The sequence below is a fragment of the Piliocolobus tephrosceles genome, chromosome 2 (assembly GCF_002776525.5).
Source record: "Piliocolobus tephrosceles isolate RC106 chromosome 2, ASM277652v3, whole genome shotgun sequence".
Taxonomy (NCBI): Eukaryota; Metazoa; Chordata; class Mammalia; order Primates; family Cercopithecidae; genus Piliocolobus; species Piliocolobus tephrosceles.
In genome coordinates, this window is record NC_045435.1 from 44,183,574 (window position 1) to 44,209,618 (window position 26,045).

Sequence of the window (26,045 nt, forward strand, 5' to 3'; positions counted from 1 at the left end):
ATTTATTGAGCATTTTTAGCATGAAGGGCTGTTGAATTTTGTCAAAAGCCTTTTCTGCATCTATTGAGATAATCATGTGGTTCTTGTCTTTGGTTCTGTTTATATGCTGGATTATGTTTATTGATTTGCGAATGTTGAACCAGCCTTGCATCCCAGGGATGAAGCCCACTTGATCATGGTGGATAAGCTTTTTCATGTGCTGCTGAATCTGGTTTGCCAGTATTTTATTGAGGATTTTTGCATCGATGTTCATCAGGGATATTGGTCTAAAATTCTCTTTTTTTGTTGTGTCTCTGCCAGGCTTTGGTATCAGGATGATGTTGGCCTCATAAAATGAGTTAGGGAGGATTCCCTCTTTTTCTATTGATTGGAATAGTTTCAGAAGGAATGGTACCAGCTCCTCCTTGTACCTCTGGTAGAATTCAGCTGTGAATCCATCTGGTCCTGGGCTTTTTTTGGTGGGTAGGCTATTAATTGTTGCCTCAATTTCAGAGCCTGCTATTGGTCTATTCAGGGATTCAGCTTCTTCCTGGTTTAGTCTTGGGAGAGTGTAAGTGTCCAGGAAATTATCCATTTCTTCTAGATTTTCTAGTTGATTTGCGTAGAGGTGTTTATAGTATTCTCTGATGGTAGTTTGTATTTCTGTGGGGTCGGTGGTGATATCCCCTTTATCATTTTTTATTGCGTCTATTTGATTCCTCTCTCTTTTCTTCTTTATTAGTCTTGCTAGCGGTCTGTCAATTTTGTTGATCTTTTCAAAAAACCAACTCCTGGATTCATTGATTTTTTGGAGGGTTTTTTGTGTCTCTATCTCCTTCAGTTCTGCTCTGATCTTAGTTATTTCTTGCCTTCTGCTAGCTTTTGAATGTGTTTGCTCTTGAGAAGAGACACATGCCCCTGCCTCCAGCCTAGGCTGATGGAGGATTGTTCTCATGATAGTCTCAGGTGGAAAGTAAACTCAGAGTTGGCTTTAAATCACAGCCCCACCACTCATTAGCCTGTGGCCTGGAACAAGCTACCAAAGCTGGCCAAACTTTTAGGACCCTCTTCTACGAAATAGGGGGAAGAAGAATAATACCCACCTTACAGGATTGTGATGAGGAGATGGGGATTGGAAAGCTTCTAGCACAATTGCTTGTACCGTTGGTGCTCAGTAAAGTGTCCTGTCTCTTTCTGTCACTCCCACTGTGTTGCATGCTAGAGTATATGCAGAGAAGCACTTAGAGCAGCCCTCAGTGTCGGGGAGGTAAGGGTGGCTCTTCCTGGAGGAAACAAACTCCAGAACTAGAAGTGCTACAGAAATGTCTCCTGAAAATACATTGGGTATACAAACAGTTGAAAGTGGTTCAACATTGTATGGCTTACTTATTCAGGAAATACAAATTAAAATGAAGTATATATTAAAAATAATTTTTAAAAGACTGTTTTGTTATGCGTACAGTGAAATAGGCATCTTAGATGTTCATTGTGGTAGTAGAAAAGGTAGCATACCTTTCAATCTATTTTCTTTGTAATTGAGATAGAATTCACATACCATGAAATTCATACTTTCAGTGTGGAAAGAATGGTCCATCATCACCAGTGTCTAATTCCAGAACATTTTCATTACCCCAACAGGAAACTATATTCATTAAGCCCTTTGCTCCTCATTCTCTGTGCCCCACCAGCCTGGGAACTATTAACCGACTTTCTGTTTTATGGACTTACCTATTCTGGTATTTCATATAAATGGAATTGTAAAATATGCAACCTTTTGTGTCTGACTTCTTTCACCTAGCACGGTGTTTTTGTGGTTCACCACACTGAAGTATGTATTGATACTTCAAGTCTTTTAATGTCTGAATAATATTCTTTTGTGTATATATACACACCATAGTTTGTGTATGTATATACACCATAGTTTGTGTATCCATTCATCTATTGATAGACATTTGAGATGTTTCTACTTTTTGGCTATTGTGAATAGTGCTACTCTGGACATGTATGGATATGTATTTCTTTATTTGTTTTCTGTTCTTTTTGGATATGTACCTAGGAGTGGAATAGCTGAATCATATGGTGATCCCATGTTTCCCTTCATTTTTGTAGCATTTTTTTACTGCATATAAAATTCTTGGTTGGTAGTTTTTTGTTTTTGTTTTTTTTTAACTTTCACTTCTTTGAATATATTATCTTGATACCTTTTGGCCTCCATGGTTTCTCCGGAGAAACCAGCTGCTAATATTATGGATTCCTTGTACATGAGTTAAGTCGCTTCTTTCTTGATAGCTTCAAGATTCTCTTTGTCTTTGGCCTTCAACAGTTAGATTGTAGTGTGCCAGGTGTGGGTGCCTTTGAGTTTATCCTACTTAGAGTTTACTGAGATTCTTGAAAGTGTAGATTAATATTTTCCATGAAGTTTGAGAAGTTTTTGGTTATTAAACATCACAGCTTCCCTCAGGCAGCTGTGATGTTAAACAATTGCCTCTGATTATTTTCAACAAACTCCCGCAGGGTAAAGGCTATTTGCACTGAGCAAGCTCCAAAGCAGATCAAATAAATATAGCATTATGAGTAGGGCCTTCCAGGGAACCACCAGACTAGAAAATCATGATCATTCTCTGGGAGAAGGGCTTTGAAGGAACTCAAACCCATTCTGCCCCTTTCAGTGCCTGGCAGGCTACTGATTGGTTTTCAGGACTGCTGCAGAGTTAGCATAGAAGAGGGCAAGTTAAAACATCGAAAACTCACTTGGTTTTACTGAGACTCTTCTTGAGTAAACACTCCACAGATTGCTCAAGCCTTTGGTTAATTCCAGAGTTCTGAACAAGTTGATTCTGGTCTTTTTTGCCAGTGTTCTTTGCTTCCATGGAAGAGGGCTTTTCAGATGTCCTTGCTCTTATCATTTTGCTGATCTTTTAGTGTGTATTCACTCTTAGATGTGTACCCCATGAAGTTACCCCAAAGCCAAGGCAAAAAAAAAGAAAAATCATTCATGCCCACTGACGTGTTTATCACAGTGTAATTTATAATAGTGAAAAATTTGAAATATCACAAATAAGTAATGGAGGAAAGCATGTGCAAGCATGTAAATTCTGGGCCGTACCGTTGTCCAGGTGTCAACAATGAAAGAACAGGCCCAGACAGGGAGAAGTGTTACAAAGAGACTGAGAGCCCTGGCTTCAGACTCAGATGGGCTGGGTTCAAATTGGGCTCTAAGGTTCATAGCCAACAACTTGAAGCAAATCAATTAGCCTCTCTAAGCCTCATTTTCTCATCTATAAGATGGTGACAGCTCCATCATGTGTTGTAGATGCTTTCATTTAAACCTCACATTATAAGGTTGGCTCAGCCATGTAAGTTGTTATTGTTGTTGCTCTCATTCAACAGAAAGTTATTTGTGATATAATGGTAAATAACTTAGCAGGATATGAAATTGTATGCATACTATAACCAAAATCTGAAAAAAATAATCCGTTGGCAAAGCATAGGAAAACCATGGTTGGAAGAAAATACACCACAATGATGGAATTATGGGTTATTTATTTTCTCTTTCCCTCTTTTTTTTTTTTTTCCGTAACAGTGTTCCTTTTTTTAAATGGGAAAGATAAATGTCCACACAGATTAAGTATGTCTTCTTAAAGATGCAGGGGCTTTCCCAGTAGAGTTTAGGCAGGATTGCTCCTCCTTAGAAACTGAGATTGTAGAGATGTGCTTCCAGGTACATCTACAGGGACTTTTTGGTCACTATTATTTCTTGCATCTCTTCAGAAGGCTGAGATGTATTTATTGGTCTTCTTCAAGGAGGTCTTTTATTCAGAAGCCTAGGGGCCAGGATCACTGCTGCCTCCTTAGGGAGAGCTCTGAAAGTGGAGCTTAATATCTAAGAGAGCCCTTTAAAATTCTGATGTCCATTGCAGGGACATTTCCCCCAAAGGGGGAAATTTGGGGCCTCCATTGCATCATCTGCCACATGCGAGTACAGTAGTGCTGTCTTCTAGGCTTGGTTGATGGGGGGAGAGAAGAGGACGCTCATTGCACTTGGTACTGTGCCAGGTGCTTCATGGATGTGCTTTGTGTCCATGTTGCTGATCTCTGTAACTGTGATGGGACTTATTTTCCATTTCAGGTTCCGAGGTGCACCGATTATACCCGTGGCGGCCAAGCCAGGGGGACCAGAGGCCCCCGAAACTGAAGCTCCACAGGGCATTCCAGAGCTCATCGAGGTACTATCAGCTTGAATCCAGGTTGCCCTTTCGCCCCAGCGCTGCTCAGGCAGACCTCTTTGTGTCCCTCTCTCCCCTGGGAGAGAAAGAGAGGCAGCCCTAGCAAGAGGACTCAGTTGGTTCCATTAACCTAACTGCTCACACCTTAGTACAACTCCCCCACCTCCCTCAAAAAGGTAAACCCAAACTAGGGCTCCTAAGGTTCCCTGAAGCCCATGACTCACCCTCCAGCCAGAGACTCTGCAGAGCTCGTCACACCTTGCTGTGCCTCGCTTTTTCCTTTCTCTTGTTATACCTCCACTCAGACAAAGCAGCTCCCACCTGTCTGGAACCCTGGGACCATGACATCCATTCCAGTCCTTCAGACTGTATCAACTCCTCCAGTACATCACCTGGGCTGGGTGCCAGCAAGGCAGGGGTGAAGGACATGAGCCCAGCAGCAGGGACAATGCAGCTTCCATCCTGGGCACCTCCACCAAAGATGGGAGGCTTATCTTCGGAAGCTGTGGGGCTGAGGCCCAGGTTGTTCTTCCTAACTTGTGGTGGTAGTCAGGGAGGGAGCCCAGTCATCCATCAGGAAAGGTGTGTGTGGGTGCTGGTGGTGCTGGTACTAAGGAAGGTAGCAGTGAGAATGGAGCCACAGAGTTCCTCCACAGAGTGCTCAGGCCGTTCAGAGGGGTGGAGTAGCAACGTGCATGGCTCTGGAGCTGGACTGTGGTTCAGGTGCTAGCTCCACCACCACTCTCTCTGACCTCAGGCAAATGATCTACTCTTTCTTGCCTCAGTTCCTTCGCTTGGAAGATAATAGCACATACCTCATGGAGTTGTTGCGAGGGTTAAATGAGTTAATGTGTATGACGTGCTTGGAACAGTGCCATGTCAGTGCTTCCTATTACAGTGATGTTGATGTTTACAGGCCAGGCACTGTACTAAGTCCTCTACATACAGGATCATTGACATTCACAAAAACTCAGGGAGGCTGAAATTATTTATCCCCATATACCAACAAAGAGTCTGAGATTCAAAGAGGTTAAATAACTTGACCCATGTCTCACAGCAAGTTACACGGTGGAGCTGGGATTCAGACCCGGGTTGATTGTTGCGGTCAGCTTCACGGCCCACCTGCACCTGGCTCTGCAGAGCCAAGATGAGGTGTGACCACGTACATGCACTGCCACCATTTCTGTGACTCACACGTGCTGATCTTGTCAGCTTAGCCAGACAAATGTTTTCTGGGTGAGGCTTTTGTTACTTTTTCATCAGGCTCCTGAGACCATTTGTCTGGGAGCCTGGGACAGTTGTTTTTGTTAAAGCAAAATCCTCAAAAATGCTGCTATGAAAGATGTTTGTATATTCCTTTAAGAAGCCTCTGCATAAATCTCGGACCAAGCCTGTTTTGTTTGAATCTCTAGTCTTTTTCCAAAAGAATTGTTATCTCAAGACTAAGACTTTGGAACATTCACCACTGAATACTTTTTTGACAGCCTGTTCCCTTACAAAGTGAAAAAGTAGCAAACACAAGTAATCCTAGTCTTTGTTTTCATTTGTTTATTGGTGATGAGCCCTGACAGCATCTCCTGGCACACAGGTGGCATGAGGAAAATCGGCCGGTGAGGCTGAGGCATATGGAGTCTGCAGAGAAGGAAGTCCACTGGGAACAACCCTTTCCTCCTCCCTCTCCCCACATCCCCTTGTTTCTTCTTCTTTCACTTGTCATTCTCGCAGGCACGATGCCAGCTACTGGAGATACCTGGCCCTCACAGCCCTACGGGGGAGACAATAAAGAGATGATCACAGGAGAGTGTTAGCTGTGGTGATGGGGGTAGGGGAAATGTGGCCATACAGAGAAGCCTGTCCAGAGGAGGTATTGCTGCAGTACAGGCGAGGCTGAGCCAGCTGGTAAAACTCTAGGCCTGCCGGCGGCTGGCTTCTGGCATACATCGGGGAGTGGTGGAAGATGAGGCCTAAAAGGTACCTAGGGACTAGATGATAAGGAGTTTTAAATTCTGAAGGCATCAGGAGGCTGGGGAAATGCATGAGGCCAGGGAGCAATGGGACAGGGTGTCCTTTAGTGGCTACTCTGCTGCAGTGTGGAGGGCCTGGCAGGACAGACCATTGTAGCAGTTCCACGGGAGAAGACAGAAGAGGCTTCTGCAGGTGCTCTTTCCTTCAGACTGAGTGGAAGGAGCTGAGAGCATGCCAGAAGCTTGGAATGCAGTCAGAGAGTTGGTGGTTTTGATCTCCTGGCCACTTTGCTGAAGCATGGACCTCTGAGCTGAGTCCACTTTGGCAGCCTTGATGAACTGCTGGTCAGCCACATCCTGTGCCTTCCTCTGCCCTGCCCCATCTGGCTCCTCTCCCCACAGACTGTGGCACCAGTTTCTCTTTTCTAGCTCCTGACGTCCCAGATTTCTATCCCGATGAGAGACCCCTCGGGACCGTTCCTCATGTCTGTGGACCACTGTTTCTCCATCAAAGGCCAAGGCACTGTGATGACAGGGACCATCCTCTCAGGCTCCATCAGCCTCGGTGACAGTGTGGAGATCCCTGCCCTCAAGGTCAGTCTTACCTTGTCCTCCCTTCTGGTCTCCTCCCTGGCAGCAAGGGAGGGGGCTGTCCCTTTGTCTCTTCAGCTGCTGAGCCTCCTGTGCCTGCCCTGTGACTCCCACTGTCCGCTCTGCCCCACCTCCCCTCCTGCACTCTCACCCTGTGGCTGCCTGGCCCCGCCCAGCTCCAAGTCTCTCACCTCAGATTCTAGGACTGCTGCTCTCCCTAATTCTCATAGCACCTGTTTATTGGAGGCCTATGTTGTGCCACAAGGAGGTGTTCCCAAGTAGGTGTTCTGTGTAGATAAAGAAACTGAGGCTCCAGAAGGTGAGGTGGGCTTGAGATCACATGGTTAACAAGTAGGGCTGCTGGAGGAAACCTCCTTTTCTGGACACTGGCTATATATCAGCGTGACAAGTATATGTGGAGTTATTTCTGGGTACCTTTTTCTTAACCACAGTAATTTCAAATTAAACACGATGTGAATCTTGTGGTGCTCAGTCATAGAATCTGAAAGAAATCCAGGTTGGTTTTGCACTCCTGGTGGCCATCGGCAGATGCCACATTGTCCTTCTGAAGACCTGTGAGAAGGATGAATGGCTGGTGCCTCCCCATCACCCCTCCTTTCTACTACAATGGCCTGGCTCTGATTTGAAAGATGTCTAGTGCCTTGATATTCCCCTTATTCAGAAGGCATTTTTAATAGTTTTACTTTATGCGACAAGAGAAACTTACTCTTTGACTGCCTCATTGACTGCCTCCCCTTCAACAAGAATAAAGGTGGCGAACACAGGCTATTAGAATTCGTGTGAGATCTTGCCGGGAATGCTGGGGTCCAGGGCAGTTCTCTAATCCTTGAAGGAGACTAGAGTACAGGGAAGTGGAGGCTCTCAGCCCTGTGGACTCAGCTACCTGCTAGAGAGGCTTGGATTTGCATGATTTCAATTTGCATATTAATTGGGAATGGCTACCCGGAGGCTGTGTTGAGGCATTTTAAGGTTGTCTGGATCACTAGGTGTGTTGGTTAGGGTTCTCCAGAGAAACGGAGCCAATGGGAGATACAGATATCTAGGTACCTATAGATACATAGATAGAGATACATAGATGTAAATATTTAGATATCTGTATCTCCTATTAGTTTCGTTTTGCTGGAGAACACCAACTAATGCACCTAGATAGATAAATAGATAAATGCAGATAGATAAATAGATAGATAATAGATAATTTTTTTTTATAAGGAATTTGCTTATACTATTATAAATCCTGGCAAGTCCAAAATCTACAGGGTAGTCTGGCAGGATTGAGGCCTAGGGAAGAGCTGCAGCTTGAAGGTCATTTGCTGGCAGAATCCCCTCTTCTCTGAGGAGGTTAATCCTTTTGCTCTTAAGGCCTTCAACTGATTGGATGAAGCCCACCTGCATTATAGGGGTCATCTGCTTTACTCAACATCCACCAATTTAAATGTTAATCTCATCTGAAAACACCTTCACAGAAACACCCAGAATAAAGTTGGAGCACCGTGGCCCAGCTAAGTTGACACATAAAATGAACCACGTTGCCCTCCGGGTGAGAGGGCCATAATAGCAGCACCTGGCCTGAGTGAGGGAAGTGGAGAGGGGCCCTGCTGGCACCCATGCCTTGTGTGTGCCATCTCTGGTCTAGAGCAGCATGGTTGGATATAGGGAAGGGGCATTTCATGGAGGGTAGGCATGAACAGGGTTCTCCCAAGTGAAGGCAACCTGAGTTTTCAACCCCCCAGCTCATTTTACAACAGTGTGGCTATTACTTCCTCCTACAGGGGCCAGGGGTATTAGGGAAGAGTCTCCTGACCAAAAAGAACCAAACAAAAGAAAGGCCTCAGCTCTGGCCAGGTTCCAGAGCTCCTTGGATCTAGTGGGAGGAGTTGGATGGCAGGACCCCACCATATCCAAGGAGCCCTAGAACCTGGCCAGACCTAGGTGTTAGGATGTCCCCTGGACACTGTGACTCACAGTCCCCTCCTCTACCTGCTGTCACATCCTCCTCTGAAGACCATCGGTCCCAGGAAAAGACCACTTGAATGAAATCTACTTTAAGCCAGGGACTAAAAGTGCAAATCTTAAAAAATAAAGCACAAAAGTGTAAAAGCAGACTCAGTTTATATTAACAAAATTAAGATTACTTTGGTGACTGTTTGCAGATTCTTTGCTAGAACAGAAAAATGAATCAGTACTAAATTTCTTTCTAGTCTCTTTGCTTCCTAAGTCAGACCTCTGGGGGCCACCCTGACCTGGCATCCCTTCCACTCTGGGAGAAGACATGCTTACAGCTTGGGAGAGGAGCTGGGAGTATGAAAGAGGTGTCAAAAGAGGGCTCTCTGGGGGGTGGGATAGACTGAATTGGGGGTACCTGAGGTTCTAGAGGGAGAAAAAAGTTTTTGATAAGAGTTAGTGGCTGCAATGTTAGGGCCAAGGGCATGGAGAAGGGCTGAGGCAGAGAAGTCAGCAGTGGTAAGGAGGCAGGGATGTTCGAGTGGGGTTCTGTTCTGAGCTTTTTGGCTACCCTCTTTGTCCTTATAAAGGTGGAACTTGCCTATCAGGATGCCAGTTACTGATCTCTAGTACCGGGCACATGGCAGGTACTTGATAGATAACAAATTTAATTCTCCTTTTACTTTTGTGCACCTGTTTTTCCCCAGCCTACTTTTTAACACTTTTGGTATCTACTGCCTGATGATCTAATTTACTAGTCAGGAAAAGCAAAACTTCTAAGAATGTACTGAGACATTTGTTAAGGAGATTTCTAAGCAAAGTGTGAAAGATGCTGCCTTGTTTCTCCACTGATGCTTATAGTAAAACACGAGGGAAAAGGAATGAATTGAAGAAGGAACTGTTAGCAAACAGGAACCAGCGCTTGATGATTTGGGAGGTTCTCAGTCCCTCTAGATTGCAAAGGATGTTTAGATTAGGAAATTCACTGCTGAGAAAGCATACCTTGGAGAGAAGGCCAAAGGTGAGCCTGGACAACCTTCTGTTGAAGAGAGGAGGTGTGTGACTCACAGATCCAAGCAACTTAGTAGCAGCCAGGAATAGAGACGGACTTCTATAGCAAGGATATGTGGAGAGCCGTCTTGGCTAATGGCATGGACCCTTTGATGTATATAAGAGACCCTGAAGGATTTTGAGAATGTTATACCAGCAAAAACACTGAACCGAAAGGGAGAGAGACTTGACAAATGAATAAAAAGCTGTCAGACTTCTGGGATTCTACAGGCATGAAACAGACTGATAGAACAACTGAGCTACAAACACATGTTATCCTTCAAAAACTAAAAAAGGAAGAATGACTCTGAGAGCAGGGCTGTGGACGCAGAAGCAGAGGCTAGGGGAGTAGCCACAGAGGTCAGTCTCAGATATTGAAACCTCATGGAATTTGCCCTGCTGTGTTTTAAACTTGCTTGGGACCAATGACCCTTGTATTTTTTCCATCATCTCCCTTTTGGAATGTTAGAAGTAGGTAAATTGTTTTCTAGGTCCACAGATGGAGAGGCATTTTGCCCCAGGATAGACCATATCTAGGGTCTCACCCCTACCTGATTAGGTGACTTACATGATGAGATTAGGAACTTTTTGAGCTGATGATAATTTAGATGAGATTTTGGGCTTAGAGTTAATGATTTAATGGACTGAGAGTTTGGGGGATGTTTGAAGAGGTGAATGTATTTTGCATGTGGGATGGATGTAAATTTTGGGTACCAGAGGGTAGACTATAGTGGGTTAAATTGTGGTCCCCTAAAATATGTCTACCCAGAACCTCAGAATATGACCATTTTGGAATAAGGGTCTTGCAGATGTAATTAAGGTAAGGATCTTAAGAAGAAATCACCCTGGATTAGGGTGGGCCCTAAGTCCAATGTCCAGTGTCCTTGTAAGAGACAGACAAGGAGAAGACATGGAGAGTCACAGAGAGAAGTCCATATAAAAACCAAGGCAGAGATTGGAGCTGTGTTGTTCCAAGCCAAGGGGTGCCCATGGTTGCCAGAAGCCCCCAGAAGCCAGGAGAGAGGCATGGAGATGAGTCTGCCTCAGTGCCTCCATGGGAACCAGTCCTGCTGGCACGTTGATTTGGACTTCTGGCTCCGGAACTGTGAGAGAAGAAATATTTTGTTGTTTTAAGATACCAAATTTGTGGTAATTTGTTATGGCAGCCCTAGGAAACTTACAAATTTTGCATGGAAAGGACTGAAATCAGAAAAAGGCTTTAGTCCTTTCTGATCCTGTCAGGTCCCTTAGCTCTGAGCTTTGGCTTCCTCGCAGGGAAACGCTGCCCCTGCTCACCATCTTGGGCTTCTGGGGGTGACATGTCAGAACCGTTGCATACTGATGGCCGGCACTGCCCATTCCTTTATTTCCTGGCATGCCCATCCCACAAGTGAGAGAACCTAGACCCAGGAAACTTAACTGGACAGCAGAGCTAGGACTTGAAGTCATTCATCCAACTCTGAAGACCCAGCCCTGGCCGTGTGCCCTACTGCCACGGGAGCCCCAGAGAGATGCCTGGGCTGGTAGTGGTGCCTCTACTCCAGAGCAGGGCCTGCAGGCCCCATGGCAATTCTGTGGCCATGCTGCTGTGCTTTGCTGAGGCCTTGCCTGGGCTGCGACATGTATGAGAGCCCATTACAGCACAGCCTGAGGTTCAGAACTCCTGACCTTTTCTCACCCCTGCCCTCTACCAACCATGATTGGTGGCCAGTGCCTATTGGGCACCAGGACATGGGGGGCCATGGCCCTCTTTCCAAACACAGTGACATCCCTGTCAGATTTCACTAATAGACTTGGACACATCTGACCGCTTGAACTCCCTTGGAGGCAGGGCACAGCCATTCCAAATAAACAGTCACATTCCCCTCCCGGCCTGGGCTGGCCTGCGGAGCCTGCCATACCCTGGCCCCCATTTCTGTTGACCAGGTCTGTTCCCAGCTGGGGCCAATTAGCTGAGCAAGAAAATGTTGGGGAACAGGGAGTGAAGGAGAAAAAAATTCCCTTTAGTCCCTAGAACAGTTTAAAGGCCACTTATCCTAAGAGTCACCAGCTTTCTGCTCAGGCGTTTTGGCTCTCTTGATCTTCAGCCTGAGAAATCCCTCTGATAGGATTTGATATTGGGAGTTCAGGCTAGTGATGTTTCTGATGGTGATTGGCTATCGGGGCTGTAACATCAGAAACTGTTGAAGCCACAGAGCATGGGGTTAGAGAGCAGGGGCTGGGAGTGCAGAGGGACTCAAGGCAGGCATGTACCAGCTCTGTGGCCACAGGCAAGTCACTCAACCTCTTCATGTTTCGCTCTGTGGCCACAGGCAAGTCACTCAACCTCTTCATGTTTCACTGGTTCAGCTCAAACTTGGGATGACCCCTGTGTGCTTGGCTCTGTCCAGGACCTCTGGAAGATGGGTCAGGGTGGTGTGGTGTGGACTAGGGATAATGTATGTAAGTTTCCTGGCATCTAGGAGACACACAAGCATTAGCTGATACTCTTGTCATGTTTATTGTTGCCATTTGATATTATTTTCATGTAGAATTTTTGTTGTGGGTTCCAGAAGTAGTAAGTGGCAGGGCACCTTCCGGGGTGTAAGGTCCTGTTCAGGGCTACTAAGTGAGTTATTGAAATGCAAATATGCTTTGCGGACCCCACTGTGGTCCACTGTGAATCCAATCAATGTTCTGATAATGATGGCAAACATTATTAGATATATTTGGATACCTATTTAGTTGATAAAGCTTTTAGGGAAGAGTTCAGAATTTGATAGCATATTCTTCCCAAATCAAGTCTATATTCAGATTTATTTTCTTCTTCATTGAAAACTCCCAGAAAGGGAAAAGAAAACCTTAAATACTGGTAGGTGTTTTTACTTTTACAAACTTTGCCTCTGGTCTTTGAAGCTAATCACAAGGGTGAGATAAGATTATGACATCTGGAAAGAATCCATTTTCTTGCTCAAACAAGCCTGCAGTCTTGACTCTTCCAAATCTGCCCTTCCCCCACCTCCAGCAACCCTGGCGCACCCCTTCCCAGAGGAATGCTGCATTGCTTCTCTCCCTGGAGCCCTTCCGGGCTGTCCCCTACCTACAGTATGCTCACTTTCCAGCACAGCTCAGGGCTCACATCCTTTGGGTAGAGGTGTGCCCCATCCTCTGTGCTGCCTGCTGCTGTATTTGTCTTTGTGCCTGCATCTCCTGTGGACCCTGATCTCCCTGCAGGCAGAGGCTGAGTCTTCTCCATCTTTGTATTCTCGGCATCCATCCTGGGCTCGGCCCAGGTAGGCCCCAGAAAATATTTGGTGAAAGAAATAGTAGGAAAAAGCCAATAAAACAAACAAGTTGTTTTTCAGTATGATTTTGATTGGAAATAGGTAATGAGTGACCTGAAAGGGCTGTGTTTAGAGTCACTGCTACCCTGGGCCCAGTTGCAGAAACCCAGAGCTGGGCAGCCCGCCACTCCCTTCTGGGGCTGTGCCCCTGTCTTCTAGGCTGTGTCCTGATGCTCCATCAGTAAGCAGCAGTGGTGATGCTCCCTGTGTCCCTGTGCTACCTCATTCTGGGAGCAGTCACTGTGAATCAGGTGCCCGAGGCTGCAGAGCTGGCTTTCCAACACCTGTGAACATCGGCTCTCAAGGCTGAGCTCCCTCTGCTGCCATGTGTTTTTATCTAGAAAATGTTGAGTGACCTTCATCCTGAAGTATTTTCTGTTCCAGAAGATACATAAAAGAAGGCAGTTTCTGTGCACTTGATGTTTCATGGTTGTCTGGCTTTTGGCATTGGAAGCTTACGGGATTCTGCTCTCTGTGCCCACATGTGCCTGTACACCAGATGCACAGGGTCGGAGCTCCCTGGGAAGGAGAGAAGGCAGAGAAGGATACCAGGAAGGTTTTGGGAAAGCCAGATGAAGCCATGCTCGGCCCTTTGAGCAGACCAGCCCACCCTTGGTCGTCACGCTCAGGAGGGACCTTGCAGATCAGGCCCTTCCTCTGCAGCCCCATGGCCACTGCTCGAGTTCAAGCTCTCAGGCCGTGCAGGGCCGCTCCTATGGCATGCTGCTCCTCCCCTTGCCTCCCAGGTCTTCCTCTTGAGTCCAGCCCAGCCCTGCTGACAGAAAAGCCTTATTGCTGTCCTGCTCATCTGTCTGTGGGTCCTCATTGTCTCCAGGATAAACTAAAAAGTGCATGGCATGGAAGACAGAGCACAGCTCTTCATTATCACCTCTCCAGCCTCAGTTTCTTGTCTTAAAGCCTCATAAAATCTCCCACTGCTCTCTGTGTATCAGGCAGTACTTTGGTTTCAAAGGACAGAAACCCAACTTCAATTGCCTTAAGCAGGATAGTAAATGGATAGGCTCAAGGCTGGAGACGTCTGGATGTCATCAGGAGTGCTGGCTGGCTCCAGAACTGGCTCTGCCCTGTTGTGTGTGGGCTACACGCTCAGGTGGCGACTTCTCTGGTGTAATCCTCACAACTCTGGCTTCCCATTTTCTCCTTCAAATCCAAGATACAGTGCTGCTTATGGTTGACTCCTGAACATCACGCTATCGAAGGATCCGTTCTGGCAGTGGAACACTCCTCCCTTGGCAGCGGCTTGTTACCTCTGGCCAATGATATGTGAAGGGGTGTCTCCTAGGGTTTTGGGGAAAAGCTTTTCTGCCTTTTGGAACTCAACAGGAAAAGACAGCTTTTCTCCTTCACTGGACATTGAAGGGAGAAAGGATATGACACCTGGACTTGGGGGCTCAACGGCCACCTTACTCCCAGCCTGGAGGTTTGCAGAGGCTGGCAGGCAGGAGAGCTGCCCAGAAGCAGAGCCTGCACCTGAAGGTTGCTGTGTGTCTGCCCCGCCTCAGAACTTCATGTTTTGTGATAGCTCTATCTCCACATGGTTCTAGTCAGGGCTATCTGTTACTTTTGGACCAAAGTATCATTTATGATAAGAGAAGTGAAATGGCATCTCTTTCCTAGTTGTTAGGAACACAGTTAAGGAACAGGCTGTCTCTGGCCTGGTTGGACGGGAGCTCATCACTGTGGATGAGTAGAGTGTTCTGATTGGGCCGGCTGGGTTACACATCCACACCTGGAGCTGGAAGGGACAAGGTGGGAGGAATGGTTCACTAAGTAAGTTGGGTTACTCCTAGGAAATGCAGAATAGATGTCAGGCAGGCACAACTGAGAAATATCCACTGGCTTGGTGCTTTCCGGTGTCCACACCATCACAGCTCAGGTGCTGGACACCGATAGACTGTGTTTGAGTCCTGTCCCATCACTCACGGGGCAGTTACCTCCCCTGGCTTTCTCCAGAGGTTGTCATGAGGATTTGGCAAGAGCCACATAGCATGCTTGCAGCAGGGCTTGAAGTAAGCTTCGCTGTCTTTATCACCACCTCGTAGAACTCTGCATCTTGTCTTTTCTTTAATGGGCCTTTTTACTTGACCCATGGAATGCAGAGACTCGGGGTGAGGTGGTCTGAGCTGTGCATTTCCTGCCCGCACCCAGGACCGGAAGAGCCTCTGTGAGGTCTTGCTTTTCTCCTGGCTTGAGGATTTGAATCACACCTGCAGTCAAGTTGTAATATCCTGTTGTCTCCTTAAGGAGGCACGGCTGAGGAAGGACATTCGACAGGTGAGAATGGAAGGTTGACCTCACAGGAGGCAGTGAGCTCAGGAAGTCTTCTCTCTGTAGGTGCTATTGTCAGAGATCAATGCTCGGTGTTCTAAAGCTCTGGCAGGTTGGAGGATGCTGGCTCTGCAGGCCTTTTTCCTGTGGAAGCTTGGAGCTTGTTCTTAACCCCCAAACCCCAAATGAATGGCATGCCCTTTTCCATCAGGCCCCTGAGAATCTGCTGCAGCTAGACGAACTGCTACCAGTATGTGCTTCCAGAAGACCTGTTTCCCTTTAGTTCTTTCGTGTGTGGGTCTCCTTTAATTTCTGAGAATAGCTGTCTATGCTGAGTGTCTATCTGTAGAGATGGTGCCGATACCCACTGGGCCCAAGGGGCCTGATTTCTCAGATTCTGGTGGATAAAGAAGGCTGCCATGTCTGGCTTAGTTGGGGTCAAGTATTCTCTTAGTTTAGCATTTGATGGTTTGTAGGAACAGTGAATTCTGAATTAGAGTCAGGGATTGCATGGCATAGGGAGTGAGCCCCAGAGTGGACAACAGCTGGGGGAGTGTCTATTAGCCATTTTCTTGTGTGTGCCAGGTTCTGCTCTGTTATATATGTCATTCTGGACTTTCAACAACATTCTGCGGAAGGTGTGATTGTCCCGTTTTATAGGGGACGACACAGGAACACAAAGATGTTAAAAGTTTTCTTCAGGCTAATCAGTGAAGGAACCCGGATTCAAGCTCTGGCAGCCAGAGTCCAAGGCATGTGCTCTTGACCCTGCCTGAGCTCCCTGGGTGGGTGTGAGGAGGCTGCAGGTCCCTGGGACCTGCGCCTGTGACATGAAATGAAGCAGCTGTGGAGATGGCCCAGGGCACCTCCAACTTAAGGTTGCTGGAGCTGCTTTTAGAGTTGCTGCTTCATGCTGCCTTATCCTTCTTCATGGCTTCCAGGGAGCCTCATTTAAGGGCTGGCTGGAGTCCTGACCTACAGTCGGCTGTCCAGGCAGAGGGTACAGCCAGCTTCTTGTGCTGAGAGGGGCCTGGACCTGTGACAGTGGGTCTGTCTGCACTCCTGATAGGCCTAAGCATTTCACAGTCTTCTGCAAGGATGGCACTGGGTGGCCCAGGCATGGCTGGAGCAGGGGAGAAATGGTGGCTATAAACCAAGTGGTGTTTTCTTAAGGAGGGGGACAGGCAGGAGTGGTGCTGCCCCACTGCTGAGGTAGACCCCCTTTATAGAGATGCCAGCTCAGTCTGGTCCTGTTTGGTGTGTTTCAAGCCTGGTGTAAGCATCTGGAGTCCCACTTGGGCCCAGGTTGACCTGCAGCCTCCCAACCCTTTGATGGGGCTCTAGTGCCCAAGACCACAAATCAAGCCCTGCCCCAGCCCAACCAGGCTCCCCAACTGCAGCTTCCTGCTCTTAGGCCGGGTGGATATCTTAGGATTCAGCCTCTCCCCTGCTCACCCCAAAGCCTAAGTGCAGCCACTACTCAAGCGTACCCTGCCCTTTCCAGCTGAGGGGCAGCATTACAAAGAAGTGACAGCAGGGCTTCGAGAGCGACTGGGCTTGGGTTTGTACCCACATACTGGCCCTGTGAGCTCAAGCGAGTTCCCTGAGTGCACTGAGCTTTAGCGTCCTTGTCTATCCGTGGGGATGACCATGCTGCCTTCCTCCAAGTCACAGCGAAGGGGAGGAGGAAAGGGGCAGACTGCTCTAGAGCATGCACACATATGGGCACCATCACTACAGGAAGCCTCAGCCCTGCACCCTCTAGGTGGCACCCTGGTGGTCAGGCAGCACTCAGTGGCTGCTGGGGGAGCAGATGTGGAGGTGGCAAATGTGGCGCAGGTAGGGAGTGTGGCTGGCCTCTGGACATCCCCTGTAGAAGCCGCATGTTGAGGGAGCCCAGGTTGGTGTGGACCCTGGCCCAGGTGGCCTTGGGACACTCCCAGGGCAGCTGTAGCACCCTACAAGTTGTCGTATGAAAACCACTCTAACTTATACATGCTTTTGGGTAGAATTAAATGAGTTTTATTTTTTCTAGGACAAGATAGGGATTTGATTAGAAACAACATCTATGGAATGCCAGGGCTGGTTCCCATCCACTGTGCCCTGCAGAAACACAGGGTCTTGGGTCCCAGGCGTAAATGGCCAACTGTGTGACTGTGGCAAGACACACCCCGCTGTATGGCCAGGCCACCCTCTTAAATAAGTAAGAACAGCCTTCAGGTGGGAATGGTTCTTCCCGAGGGCCATTTGCTTTCACAATGTTGTTTACCTTCAGTGGTCAGTTAAGCTTCAAGGGAAAACTGTGACTCAGGCCAGTGGAATTGTCAGATGCAGAAGCAGGGGGTGAGTGGATGCGGGTTTGCTGGGCTTACCGAAACTTGTATGCCTGTAGGCCTCTGGGGGTGCAGTCATTTCCTCCCTTTAGCTGTGGGCTGCGGTGCCTTTGGAATAGGATGCACATGTCATCAAGGGGTCTAGCAGTGACCTGATCACTGGCAGGATCTAGACACTGGGACGCACAACAGTTTCCTCTCCTGTGAAATGGGTGCCCAGCCAGGGTCAGAGCCCCAGATGGGAGTGGCCTTGGTGCAGAAAATGCTGTGTAAATGGCAATTGACAGTGCCAGGTTGTGCCCAATGCAAGTATGGGTGTTGTCTGGTCCACAAAGGAGTATCTTGTCTTTGGCTGTCTGAAGACCACTGCCTTTCTAGGCTGGAAGCAAGCTCTGGTTCAGATGAAAGTGTGGCCGTGTGGGGCTGTGTGACCTCAGCTTGCACACCCATGAAACCAGCCTTGCCCACAACCTTTCCAGATATTGTTGATGTGTGTCATGTTGGGGACTGGAGTCTCTGAGAGGTATCAGAGCCCAAGCTGGCCCTGGGGGAGCCCTCAGTGGGGCTGGGGTGGTCAGGCAGGCAGCTGTTCCTTCGTATGGGGAAGGCGCTGGGTGAACATGGCTTCCAGAGTGTGGTGGGAGCACTGGAAGGGCCTCCAACCCTGCTTCCCAGGAGAGGCGACTGAAGCGGAGTCTCAGAGAGGACAGAGGGCTTTGCCCGGGCATTCTGAGCGGAAGGAACAGCATGTGCTAAAGCCCAGAGGCGAGAGAGTGTCTGGCATGACTGAGGTAAACATGGAGCTCCTTGCGGAGAGTCTGAGAAGTGGGGTGGTTGGTAGGTGGTTGTGGTCATCTCTGAAAGGGAAGTAGGAAGGATGTTTGGAAGGCCGAGTCTAGAAGAGGATGTTCCAGCTGGAGTCAGGTCCTGTAGGCCGTGCCACATGTTGGGGAAGCACAGCTGCACCCTGGAATCAGGCGAGAGAGCCCCTCCAGGGGCCCACAGCGTCTTGAGGCTCCCGGGCGCTGCTGCTCTCCCCTCCTCCCTGTCATGCCCTGCCAGCCTGTAAGTCCCAGGACCCTGTGTTTTCGCTCCAGCTTTTCCCCAGGCCCCTTCTTGGCCCTCCTCGCCCTCCTGGGCTCAGTCCCAGGATCAGCCTCTTGCGCAGGATGGGAATAAATCCTGTAGGCAGCCTCTGCCCTTGACAGTGGAAGTTAGGGCTGCCTAGCAGGGTCTAATTCATTGTTTCTCACACTCAGCTGGGGGTTAGGGTGGGTTGCTTGAGATTCTTGTTAAACATTCTTGGTCCACCCCGGGTCCCTGAATTCCAGTCAGCAGGAACCAAGGAATTAACATTTGTGACAATGAAATCATCCAGAGGGATTCCCCTTTATCGGCAATTTGAGGAAACCATGGGCCAGAGGTTGGACTCTGGAGTTAGACAAACCTGGCTCATGTCCTGCCCCTGATTTGTCATGTGCTGTGCAACCTAAGTGACTTAACCTCTCTGAGCCTCAGCTTCCTTATCCGCAAAACATGGAAATGTTAATAACAGAGTCTGCTTTGTAGAGTTATTGTGGGAAGGAAAAGGAAATAATGATTTTACATCAGTGTCCAACATATTCATTCAGCACATAGTCTTGAGCACCTACTATGAGCCAGATGCTAGGCTAGGTTATAGGAGTAGAGGGTGAGTAAGGCAGGTCACATTTCTGTTCTTACAGTTCACCTGAGTTGGTGAATCACCTTATTTACCTTACAGTGAGGCGATTGAGAATGAGAGGGGTTCTGTAGGTCAAGAGAGCTCTCTTGGAGGTGGAGATATGAAAATCTGGAGCAACAAAGCGGTACAGCCATTCAGAGGCCTGGGAGAAGAGTATGGGAATGCTGGACACATTCTGCCACCAGGAGAGAAGGGGAGACACTGTGGGACAGGCAGGAGGTCAGTAGGGCTGGGGGCCAGGACATGCGTCCGGGCTAAGCACAGCAAGTACCTTTCTGGCCAGAGCGGCTCTGCCCGCCCCCTCTCACCCTCTGATCTGGCACCTCAGGGAGGGCAGACCACACCTGCGATCTGTGTTGGGTCCCTCACTGCCCTGGCATCACTCTGGGGCTCTGCTGGGACTTTCTTGTTTGTTTTTAAAGGAAAGTTGAGTGTTTCCTGAGTGTGCGTAAAGCCAATGTACTACTTAAATTGAGTATTTATAATTCTTTCTTTTAAGAAATAAAACAATAATAAAAATACCATAAACCTTGCTTTAATTATTCACAGGCGTCAACTTGTAATCATCACAGGGAAAGGGCCAATGAGATGCCTTATTTAAAAAAGGCACTTGCCTGCTTTTGTTTGAAGTTTCGCTAAAATGCTTCATTATAACATGTTCTTGTTTATTAATAAATTCCAGCCTTTCAAAGTTTGGGTGTTTTTTTTTTTTCAAAAGTATTTAAATGAGATGATTCTAGATGAGGGTGATTCACATAGTGAGCCAACCAGAGCTGTCTGTGAGTGACAGCTGTGGCTCCCCTCCCCTCCTGGGGCAGCACAGCCGCCTTAGCTTGCTGTCAGCTGTGGTGTTTGTGAAGATATCAACTGTGGATGTGTAGATTAGGGTGAATCCGATTGGTGTGTTCGCATTTGCCTGCCTGCTGGACTCACTGCCTGGCAGACAGCTCTGCACATGAGCACATGTGCACATATGGCCGGAGATGGGGCCTTCCCAGGACAGGGGAGAGTTCTCTGAGGGCAGATAGCAAGGGAACTAACCTGGGCTGAAGTCAGGGAAGGCTTCTCAGGTCCCAAGGAGGAGGAAGACTTACTAGGAGAAGATGAGCAAGGTGTGGGTAGAGAGGATTCTGGGCAAATGCGAAGGCCGCATGGTGGGAGATAGCCTAATGTGTTTGAAAACCTAAAAGGAAGGCATTTGGCATCTGGACGGGAGCCCAGAGACAGAGGTGGGGTGAGAGGTGCTATAGAGGTAGATGGTACCAGACCATGCAAGGCCAGTTCAAGTTCTGTCTATTCTCATGACGCAGCTGCTTTTGCAGGGTGGGTGGTGTAGTGTGTGTGCAATTTATTTGTCTGTTTAAGGGAGAGACAGAAGGTTTGGAGAACAGATTTGAGAGGAGCCAGGACCTTTCTGAAGACTAGTGGGGAGGCCGTTGCCATAGTCCAGGCAGATTGAGGTGGCTTGGATCAAGCTGGCAGCAATCCAGTGGACATTAAAGGCATTCAGGAGATGGAAATAAAAAGACTTTGTGTTGGACTAGATACAGGGACAGTGAGAAGCGGAGATACAGGGGAGATACAGGGGAGAAGCGTATTACCGATGGACCCCAGATCTCTGGCTTCAGTGACAGGCCAGGTGGAAGAGCCGTTGGTGAGAGAGAACCCGGAACAATCTGGAGGGCAGAGTGAACACAGAGCCAGGAGCATGGTTTGGGCTTCACTAAGTTGGGGATGTTTGGGGAACCCACTTGGAAAGGTCTAGGAAGCAAACTGACATAAGGGTCTGAAGCTCAGAGAAGTTTTGGGTAGGACATATATTTGTGAGTTGTTGGTGGATCCAGCCTTGGTAGTTGGGGCCTCTGGCTAGAAAAGTTAAAAAGCAACCTTCAGCTGTTTCATCTAAAGTTATAATTCCGATACTTTAAAGGCTCCCAACCCTCTTGTTCATGGTCGGGGAGCCTTCCTAGTTGTGAAAGGTAAGGGTCTGAGTGGCTCCAGCTTTGGCATATTAGGGTGCCGGGGAGGGTATTGCTAGAAACACTCTGGGAGAAGCTGCCCAGCCTGCATGGTGCTAGTGCCAGTCTGCAAAATCTCCAAGTAACAGAGAGGGCAGCCCCCTGCCCACCCCCCTGTAGCCTCCAATGCTGCTGCTGCTGCTGCGGCTGCGGCTGCTGCGAAACAAACCAGGGTGACTGGGCGGAAGGTCAGGAGTTTAAGAGCTTGTTTGATTCAAGACTAGGGTAAAAGACAGGAGGGGAGTGAGCTGGTTTTCAGTGTGGATCCTGGTATTTTCTTTTGAGTTGGGGAGGAGAGTGGTGGGGCAGGGAGGGAAGGCCGGCCGCCAGAGGGAATGCTGCCAAGCAGAGCGCAGCTAATGCGAACCATACGGCGACGTTGGGCAGTGGCGGCCATCTCCCGCCCAGCTTAGTACAGCCCTTACTGCGGGCAGGGGTGCAGGCAGGCAGCTCGGGCTGTGCGGCCACTTAACCCTTTCGGTGCTGAGCTACAAGCAGGGCTCCTCCACCTCAGCACGTTGATGTTTCAGCCAATAATCCTCTGTCCTGGGCACTGTAGATGTCTAGCAGCATCCCTGACCTCTACCCACTAGATGCCAATAGCACCCTTTTCCAGCTGTGATGACCACAAGTGTTTGCAGACATTCTAAATGCCTCCTGGGGGGAAATTATCCCTGGCGGAGAACCGGTGGCCTAGAACAGGCGGCCCCCTCAGCTGCTGGGCCTGCCTGGACTCTGACGGGCCTGCACCCTTCAGGGGCCCTGCCCCAGACACACCACATCCATGTTTAGAGTGCTGCCCGGGGATGAGCATGTGGCGGTCGTTTCCCATGAAGCAGGTAGCCATAGGGTCAGAGGGGAGACGAGACCTACCCAGAGTTGTATGCCAGTAGGAGCCAGGGTCCAGGATTGGTGTTCCACACCCTCCGTGTCCCCCTGCTCCCTGGCATGGCCCCCATCAGTTTCTGTGGTTTTAAGTGGGAGGTGTGCAGCCTGCCCCTGACTGGCTTCCTGGGGGGACTAATTCCTATGCCAGCCTTCTCTGCCTATTCAACGTGCAGTTGCTCAAGGGAACATGGCACGGGTGTCTACCACAGTGTTCTTATACCGTGAGTCAGTGCACATGAGCTCAGTGTCCAGCAGTGGGTCTGGTTCTCTAAACCGTGTGATACCACGTGCCCATCGAACACGATGGCGCAGATCTATGTGGAAAGACCACCACTAGAATCGTCACATCCGCAAGGACAGAGACTTTTGTCAGTCATGTTCCTAGGCACTTAATAAGTTGTCTCGTGAAATAAATAAAATACTAATTGCAAAAGCAAATCTCAAAACAATATGTATGATTTGGTCCCATTATGTAGGAAAACTGTCTGCATGTGTTTGTATACAAATGCATCAAAAAATCTGGAAGGAGACAGCAAACAGAACAGTGGCTGCATCTTGGAGGAGTGAGGGAAAGTGGAATTTAGAGAGCTGAAAGAGAGCTTTCATGTTTCAGTCTATTTAATTGGTGTTTAAATCTTTTACAACGAGCTGGTATTCATCTGTTTCTTGTGTGGCTTTTATGAAAGAAAAAATATAAAGAACTGGAAAAGAGCAACTTTTGTTCTGTCCTTCCCTGTTCTCTCTCACCTCCCTTGTGCCCTCACTCCGCTTTGGCCTGGAAAGTCGTTCTCTGCTAGGGAGGCCTCTGTGTAGGGAGCCCAGGGGTCTGGCCTGGCACTGTTTTGCTGCGGGCCACCTCCTTTTCAGAAAGCTGGAATGGGCCCCTCCTCCCGGCCCCTGTGCGTGGATGCCACTACCGGGCTTCCTAGGCCTCCTTGAGCCCTCCAGCAGCTCCCTGGCACCAGTTGGCATTCGCCCTCCACATGGCAGTGCCCTCCTTGCCTCTGTACGTTCTTCCCTCTGGGGCCCCAAGCAGGGGTTCGCGCAGCAAGCAGAAGCTTCTACTCTACTGGGCAATCTCTGGCCACCAACCCTCACCCCCTTCTCCTTCATTAGCCACCCTGCCTGATTCCCCTCCCAGCTGTTTCTGCTCATTTCTCTGAAGTTTTCAGCCCTTTTTCTCCTACTCACTGTTTTTTCCCTCCACACTCCCCTCCTCTGAGATGCAGCCTGAGGCTGAGGCCACTTTGTTTGGTGACCTTCCCTGCTGTCCCAGGCTGCCTGCACATTATCATATACAAATACTTTCGTTCCTTTCACAGCAGCTGCCATCTTTTCTGACTCTCATTACCCCCTCTGCTTCAGCCTAGGCAAACAGGTCTCTGCAGGTGGTGACAGTGATAATTTCCTGTCCATGGGAAGCCTGCTTTCCCCCCAGCACCATAGCAGGATCTTCTTCCCTTTAACAGGTGAGGGGAATCCAAGGCCCAGAGAAGTTAGGTCACATATTTTAAATGTGGATTGGACCCTCCTTCTGAGCATACTTCTGTGCCTGTCCTGTGAGCAGTAATGGTTTATAACATCCCTGGAGCTGGCCCCTAATTTGGCTCCTCCATGGCCCAGCTTTCTACATGCAGCTGCTTGGGGTCCCTGGGAGTGATTGCAGCCCCTCCAGGGTCACCTTCCATTTTTGCTGAGATTTGGGACCTTCAGAGAGAAGGGGCCTGGTGTGGTGTGGCAGCCTCCAGCCCACTTCTGGTAAGAGTATGTTCTAGAAACTCGACTTTGTATGCAGAAGTAACCTGGATAAGTTGGGGGTGGGGTGGATAAGGATGTGAGATATGAAGATAACAGCCTCTTGGAGGTTCTAGAATCCCAAAACAACAGGCAGTAAGGGGTTTGGGCCTGACTCCAGGAAGTTCCTGGAGAGTTTCACCAGGATGGGGTTTGGCTGGGTCTCACTGTCTTCCTGGATGGACCGGGGAAGACAGAACTAGCATGCCACCTCTGGGATCCGCTCCAGGGCCCGGCTGGTTAAAGCATGTCCTAAGGACAGATAGGGGAGGAACCTCTGAGGCAGGCACTCAGGGGTCCTCCTCTGGGCCCCATGTGGGGGTTTTGAGCCTTATGGCTGATGGGAGCCTGGCAACTTGCACTCTCTGGTTCTCAGCTGTTTTGTAGTTGTGAGTGTGTGGGAAGCTGGGGCGTTCTGCTGAGTTAGTGGTGGTCGTGGGATCTGAGCAGGCAGTTGCAGACCTGATCCTGCTTTGGCTCTGGAGCCTGAATGGATTTCTGACAGGAGAAGCTGAGGCTGTCCAGCCTGCCTTGGGAACTTGGCTGCTTCACCAAGTGGGAGCTCTGAGACTCTCCCACAGGTCCCGTGCTCCCCGCATGCCCTTACAGTTACCTGCCCACCATGGCCCAGAGGAGGGGCTGCCTGGAGCAAGGGTGCCTGGCCTGGGCCTCTGTCCTCTCCTGCTGTGAGCAGAGTTCTGACCTCTTGACCCGACTTGGTCTAACCCTGTGACCCACATGAAATGCCAGCCACTAGTGGCAGGAAGTGGGTGGCTGGTCTCTTCCAGGCCAGGAGTGCATCAGCTCCAGCCTCCTTCCCCGCTGCCGGCCTCGGTTCACAGGGAGCCCTTTGAGGGGCTTTTTGATGTGCACCATGGATGTTTGGCTTGACCAAATTTGTTTGCTTAAGCATTGCTCTTGCCAGTTCATTCGGACCTTCTCTTTCTTTTAAAAATATGCTGCTTGCCAAAGGTTATTTTGGATCTGTTTTTGTTTATCAGGTAGAATTGTTCCAGCGCAATTGAAAGCAGACCCACATGTTGACACGCACTGGAGCTGCTTGCCAGGGCACGCGCACATGTGCACACACGCACATGCAGAATATGTGGCAGGCATCTCATCGTGAGCCCTAGAGTGTACACAGCTTAGGAAGGGGGACTGGGAAAGCTGCCCATTTCACCGGGGACTTGGTATGTGAAGATTTTCATCATCTAGGTGCCAGCACTGACAGACTTCAGGTGGGGAAAAACTAGGGACTGTTACCTCCTGGGAGAGGCAACCTGGTGAGTCTGAGTGCCTTGGGGTTAGGCTGGCTCTGCTGCTGGTTGCCCGTGGGCCTTCCCTGCTCTGGCCTGGCTTCCTTCTCTGTGACTGATCTCCCAACTTCACAGGCTTTGTGCCAGGCTGTGGCTGACGGCCTTCTGGAAGCAAGCAGGGCTGGCCGGAAGTCAGCTAGAGCGAGGGACTAGAGCGCTGGGCTCCATACAGCTGTGCCTCCCTTTTAAGTGAGTGGCCTTTTCTTGGGAACACGGTTGGGTGCTTCCTGCCAGGAGGCCTGCAGTGGATTTCTTCTGAAAACACAGCTTTTCCTCCCCATCAGGACCTGCTGTGTATAAGCAGACTGCTCAGAGGAGCCCTTTCAGGCGCTGGCTTTGGGCATTGCTCCGTTGCCCCTTTGGGGCCCTGTGGTACCTGGAAACACACAAAGGGACTAGGCGGTTAAGGCTGTCCCTCTTTCCCATCCCAGGACAGCCCAGCAGAAAGCTTGAGGGTACTGATTCAGCTCCAGGTCTCATTGAAGGGAGGACACTGTGTCCAGAGGGGTGGTTATGTTCGTTCGTTTGATTATTACTAGTGATAGTAACCAACTCAGATGAGCATAAGGAAGGAAAGGAAATTTACTTG

The 26,045-nt window shown here is 49.0% G+C and overlaps 1 protein-coding gene across 2 annotated transcripts in view; it reads left to right on the forward strand.

Moving 5' to 3' along the window:
• Positions 1-26,045, forward strand: part of EEFSEC (eukaryotic elongation factor, selenocysteine-tRNA specific) — a 256,233-nt gene that overhangs the window by 106,001 nt on the left and 124,187 nt on the right. For both annotated transcript variants that reach the window (XM_023215672.3, XM_023215661.3), the window contains exons 3-4: positions 4,109-4,205; positions 6,599-6,763. In XM_023215672.3, coding sequence (XP_023071440.1) covers positions 4,109-4,205; positions 6,599-6,763 — 262 coding nt within the window. The remainder of the gene's footprint in view (positions 1-4,108; positions 4,206-6,598; positions 6,764-26,045) is intronic.